The following is a 6,204-nucleotide window of genomic DNA, read 5'->3' as shown; positions in this document are numbered from 1 at the left end:
ATTAGGCTATGCCAGCAGGGTGGGGTGGTGCCTGCTTACCCTCTATTGAATGTACCTTGCCTCCAAAAATGTTTGCTTGCTCTTGCATTTCTGCCCTGCGTGCAGTTCCCCTCTCTGCTCTTCCCTTCTCTCCTATTGGCTTTTGTTATTGTTATGATGCGTCGACGCCGTCGCCGACGCCGACGTCAGCGTCAGTGTATGCGTTGCGGCAGCGGCAATTTCGAAACGTGCTGGCATTTGTGTGGAACGGAACTTGTTTGGACATGCATGGACTCGCTGCAGCGGCTGCGCGGCCAGCGTTGACAGCGGTAGCGGTAGCGGTCTCAGCCCTGGCCAAAACTTTGCAGAAGAAGAATTTAGTGGCGGTGAGAAAAAGAGAGAAAGAGCGGAGTGTGAAGGGAAAGAGAGAATAAGTGGAGTAAGAGATGCAGAAGCTGCTGCAGTAGCAGCAGCAGCAGCAGCACCAGCAGCAAATTGTTTGTTTTCATAATTCCTCTCTTGCATTCCATTTTGCTCTACGTTTTAGAGGGGTTCTTCTGAATGAAGGAGGTAGGGACGTAAAAGATTGGTAAAAGGGAGGGGAAAATGAACGGTAGTGGGTGGCTGGAAGGGGGGGCGGAGTGGAGAGTGCCAGCAACAATGTTGCCAACGTCCGAGGGTTCATTGGACTTCTTTTTTCGTTGGTTTTTTTTTTGGTTTCTCTCTCTACCTTTCTCTGGCATTTGCCCCATTCCGCATCCCCCACACAACCCGGTGCTACCTTTGTTTCGCTTTTCTAGGTCAAAATTTACAATTTTAAATAACTGCATCCGCCACAAAGTCAAATTGAAATGCCAACAATCTATCGGATGGATGGCCTGCCAACTGCAAAACCTCCTACGACTTCGATCATATTCACGGAACAGCATATGCCCATACCAAAAATAAGATAATATAGGCTGAACAGTCCTCTTTGGGATCTCTTTATCGTAAAGCATATAAAATGGATATTACTTCCGAAATTCTGGAAACAGACTTATACACTTGTATTTATTGCTTGCACCTTGAACTTAACACAACTCCAAGGGCCAGACGGTGGCTATTATTAATCCACAGGCGGAGCGGATCGTCTGCGATACGGTGGAAAGTTTTTTTGTTTTTGTACCCGTACTCAAAAAGAGTTAAGGGGCATATTAGACTCCAGACTCATATGATATCATACTGCTACGAGTGTAATTCAAAAATTCGCTCGCACACACTCTGCCGTGTGCAATGCGCAACCTTTGCGGGGAATTTTAGATGTGAAATCGACATTGTAAAAGTAGATGTAGATAACATATGTAGCAAAAAAAATGTAAAATATTTTAAAATTCTACATAAATCATAAGCTCATAAATTTATATACTGAGTGAGCACGGGTATACAAGTAGAGTCGCGTCCAAAGAAGCGACTCACACGTTCCTTCTCGTTTTTTTTTTTTTTTGGGTGCAATTACCTTTTGATGTTGTCGTGTCTGTGGGGGCGGCTGTATTTGTTTAAACCCACTTATGGCCAGGACATGTGTATATAAAGGCCACGGGGCCAACGAAGAAGGCATCAGTTAAAGGCTTTGCACCACCCAGTGAAGTCGCAACCACAGATCCAAACTCCATCGTTCCCGTAACCTTATTAGTTCACTGTAGAAAGGACCAAAATGAGGTTTTTCATTGGCATACTGATTGGTAATTGGTGGCACCACCTGGCCCATTCCCTCGATCCACCTAATTCCCGTAATCCCACGCTATTTCTTCCTTTGCAGCGAGCTTACTGCTTATAAAGTGCTCGGACGTCGTCTCGCGTCGTTTTGGCAGGACAGAACCCGATCCCTGCAGCTCTACAGAACCAACGTTTGGTTGCCCGGATTCGACACCCGAATGTACCCCGTCCCCCCCAGAATGTGTACCAATCATCGATCCCTGCATCCCTATAGAACCAACGTGTGGTTGCCCGGATTCGACACCCGAATGTATCCCGTCCCCCCCAGAATGTGTACCAATCCCCGATCCCTGCAGCTCTACAGAATCAACGAATGATTGCACGGAGGCGACTCCCGACTGTACCTCGTCCTCCACAGAATGTGTGACAATCCCCGATCCCTGCAGCTCTACAGAATCAACGAGTGATAGCACGGAGGCGACTCCCGACTGTACCTCGTCCTCCACAGAATGTGTGACAATCCCCGATCCCTGCAGCTCTACAGAATCAACGAGTGATAGCACGGAGGCGACTCCCGACTGTACCTCGTCCTCCACAGAATGTGTGACAATCCCCGATCCCTGCAGCTCTACAGAATCAACGAGTGATAGCACGGAAGCGACACCCGACTGTACCCCGTCCTCCACAGATTGTGGTTGCAAACCTTCCCCAAAAAAATGCCCCAAGACCCATAAGACCCATAAGACTCATAAGACCCACAAGACCAGACCCACAAAACCCACAAAACCCGCAAAGTTCACAAAACCCGCAAGATCCACAAACCTAGCAAGATCCGCAAAACCCGCAAAATTCACAAAACCTGCAAACAGACTGCTCCCAAAAAATGCATCCCAGCCCCAAAGTCCTGTTTGTTACCGATCGCTAGACCAAAGCCCTGCCGCCCCAAGCGCGAACCCAAGCGTGAACCCAAGCGCGAACCCAAGCGCGAACCCAAGCGCGAACCCAAGCGCGAACCCAAGCGCCACTGCAACTAGTGGGGGTACACGGGACGCCTGCCGACACAAAGATCTGGACAGGACAAGATGAAGCTGAATGTCAGGAAGTGCGCCTGCGGTAAAGCCACATGAAGAACCTGATAGAATGACAAGGACAATGATTACCAGCTATGTATTTTTTTTTTTGGTTTTTATTTTGTTAATTGTTTCTATTTTTGTTATAGTTTTAATAAATATTATTGATGCATATCCCTGGAAGAAGATCCAAAAAATACTAATTTCGATAAGACCTTGGCGAGTTAATCCTGACTAAAAACCCAACAGATCAAACTTGAATCTTAAAACAAAATACTAGGGAACAATTAGAAAATACTAATAATGGTCTAGAAACGCGCAGAAAAAAATACTAGAAAATAATCGATCATCGGGTTGATCGACTCGTTGGATTGACAGGTTTTGACAGTCACGCGTTGACACAATTGGAATCGTTGGAATGGAACGGGAACAGGAACGGGAAACGGATGAATGGTGACCTCAAAGTCCTTGGCGGAGAAGAACTTTACGACTGAGTTTTCGTGTTTGCTTTTAACTTGCACCAAAATCAACAGGAAAAGTTCGATTACTTTGGCTGGGGGGGAAGTTGAATGTGAAGAACGTGGACGTGGAGCAGGACAAGAAAGTCCTAAAACTTGTTTACTCTCTGGCTGCATTTCTGGTTGCACCTCGGTGCATGCGAGAGGCACGCGAAAGCATGTAAAAAGTAAAGCAAAAAGGAACAAAAAACACTAAAGTAGAAGACGGAAGAGTACAAGTCGGGTAACTACGTGTGGTGGAAGGGCTAGGGGTAGGGGTAGGGGTAGGGGTAGGGGGACAGGTGCGTTGAAAGAGGGAGAATCTCACAAAAGGAGAAGGGCAAAAAAGTTCAAAGTGCATGACGGCATGCAAAGCGGAAATCAAGCAAAATCATGCCAACAACAATCACAGACATGCAGCAAGAAAGAGAGAGAGAGAGAGAGAGAGAGACAGGAGCTCCAACTGTAATTGTAGTTCGATATAAACACACAAACAACAAACCCGAAACAAGAATCAACACAAACAAGAAGGAAAGTGGCGTGGGCGACAGACAGGGATTGAGAGACAGAGAGAGAGAGAGAGAGAGCGGCATCGTTAGCTAGCTGAAAACCGGGTGAGAGAAAAACAAAAACAAACAAAGCTTCCCCCATTCTCTTTTTGTGTCCCGTTGCTAAAGCTTAAAACCGAAAACAGGCTTTGCTGCAAGAGAGCGGGAGAGCGAGAGCGAGAGAGAGAGAGGATGACGAATGAGCATGTGGAACGGCAGCAGCAAAAGGAAAATGCGTCGCAACAATATAGCGCAGGTGCGAGAATGAATATGCCACAGCAAGGAGAGGCATCAGCATTGGCATCTGTGTGTGTGTGTGTGTGTGTTGCAGGAAGCAAAAGGAGAGCCAGTGCCAGAGTACAAAAGAAGAAAGAGCGAGAGCAAAAGAGCAAAAAAGAAAGAAAGCTGAAAGAATTTCGAATGCAATTTAGAGCCAAAATAGAATCGCTGGCGAATCCTCCTCAGCAAAGGCATGGCACGGCCACACAGACTGAATGCAGCAATTGGCATAGCAAGCAGCGAGAGAGCAACAACGACAGAAAGAGAGTTTTGCAGCAGAGCTTCAGCTGGCCAGAAGAGAGCCTCTCTGTTGTTGGAGCGAACAGAAGAACGGCCGGCAGAAGGATATTTATAAGCAAAAGGAGACCGGCAGCACACACACACACACACACACACACACACACCACGATAAGCAGCCGAAGAACAGAGGGAGAGAGAGCTATCGAAGGAGGAGAGCGGCTTAGAAAGACCGGCAGAGAGGGTGAGCTTTACGGGAGGGGCAGAACAGGCGCAACCATCAGCGCAAGGAGCAGGACAGGCGCCAGCAAGAGAGTAATAGCGAGAGAGAGAGAGAGAGAGAGAGTTTCAGGAAACAGGCGAATGCGAATGCGAATAAGAGAGTGAAAAGTGGCGTTAAAAGTGAATGAAACCGGCAGCACAGCACACCGGTGTGTGTCCACCAGAGACTGTGCAACAATTTGTTGCCGCAACATGTTGAACATCACCCCAAAAGAGCGGCTGAGCGCAAAGAGAGAGCGAGCTTGTGTCCTGGGCCCCCCCAAGGGTTGATGGCATTTATTAGGGGGCGGGTGAAGGGGCTCTGTAGGCAAGCCATTACCCCCAACCCCCCACCAGCCCCTGGGCACCATATGACATTGCAATTAGAAAGTGCATTATGAAAGCAATTTATTTGCATTTGCAAGCAATTTGAGGGCTAATTGGAATAATGAAGCCTACAGTTGAAAGTCCTGGCCAGCCCCCACCCACCCCATTGCTGCTGGCATAATTTGTAAACTCATTTTTCGATGACATACTCGTACTCGCAGGACGTTGTCGTGCAACGTTAATCAGCAGATGTGTGTGTGTGTGTGGCATTTGATTTTTCTTTTTAATATGTGATTTTTGTATCATTTCATTTATGGCCACAGCATATGCACAGGCTTCATTTTTCTTCAGGTATTCAGTAAATTGAGGACTAGAAAAACCCGCAGATGAGCTCTTTATTCTCCATCTCAGGCATAAATATATGTACATACATATGTGTGTACAATGTAAAAACTGATTCAGTAAATGGATATATTCAGCCAAGGGCGAATATTTGTTTCTCGAATTTAGCTGGGCTCCAAGATCGTTTACCATTATTTTCTAGAATATGTCACAGCCGATTCAACGGGTAACGAGAGCCGTCCACATTCCCCAGTGCTCATGTGGACATTTCTCAATCATCCGCTCCGTCTTACACGTTCACGTATCGATTTACACAACGTAAAAAAAAAACAAAAAAAAAACAAAAAAAAAAAAAAACAAGCAAACAACAAAACTGACATACGAATTTCAGTTAGCAACCGAAATCCGAAAGAAATGCGTGCCAAGAACAATGAGCTACTATGAGCCACAGAGAGTAAATAGAGTCCAACAAAAAAAAAAAAAAAAGAAGAAACAAAAAAGTTTAACAGACGGCAGCTGCATAACAGGGCGTATGAGTAATGCCCCCAGCCCCTTCAGCCCCTTCAGTCCCTTCAGACCTCTTTTTTCACACTCTCGCAAAGCTCGACAAAACCCGACAAATGCAGTGCAAAAACAACACACACACAAAGTATATATAATGGCACATGTGCAAGTGTTTCAAACTTCTGGCTTTCCATGGAATTGCGATTGGCAAAAAAAAAAAAGCAGAAACGAAAGCGAAATGTGGGAAGCCCAACGCTTGTAAATACCCTACAAAACAAAGAGAGAGAGAGAGAACTTCAGCTCAAATGAAACATTTTATCAACATTCATTGGTTGCAAAGAGCTACCAAAAAAAAAAACAAGAGGAATTTCAAGGAGCCATTGGCTCACGTTGGCAGCGCCGCAACGAGTATTTATAAGGAGATGGAGGAGATCAATCCATAAAAAAAGTATGCAAAAAATCTAT

General features: G+C 46.0%; 1 protein-coding gene across 1 annotated transcript; it reads left to right on the top strand.

The window, feature by feature from the left end:
• Window positions 1–1,672: 1,672 nt before the first annotated feature.
• On the top strand, window positions 1,673–2,708 carry LOC111065424 (flocculation protein FLO11-like). The gene is made up of 4 exons (XM_041595500.1): window positions 1,673–1,700; window positions 1,778–1,865; window positions 2,031–2,344; window positions 2,437–2,708. The coding sequence occupies exons 1-4, from the start codon at window positions 1,673–1,675 to the stop codon at window positions 2,706–2,708; spliced, it is 702 nt and encodes a 233-aa protein (XP_041451434.1).
• The last annotated feature ends 3,496 nt before the right edge of the window (window positions 2,709–6,204 follow it).

This window comes from Drosophila obscura, unplaced genomic scaffold (assembly GCF_018151105.1).
Source record: "Drosophila obscura isolate BZ-5 IFL unplaced genomic scaffold, ASM1815110v1 contig_73, whole genome shotgun sequence".
Lineage (NCBI taxonomy): Eukaryota > Metazoa > Arthropoda > Insecta > Diptera > Drosophilidae > Drosophila > Drosophila obscura.
Note: the sequence above shows the minus strand (reverse complement) of the source record. Positions and strands in the feature narration are given on the sequence as shown.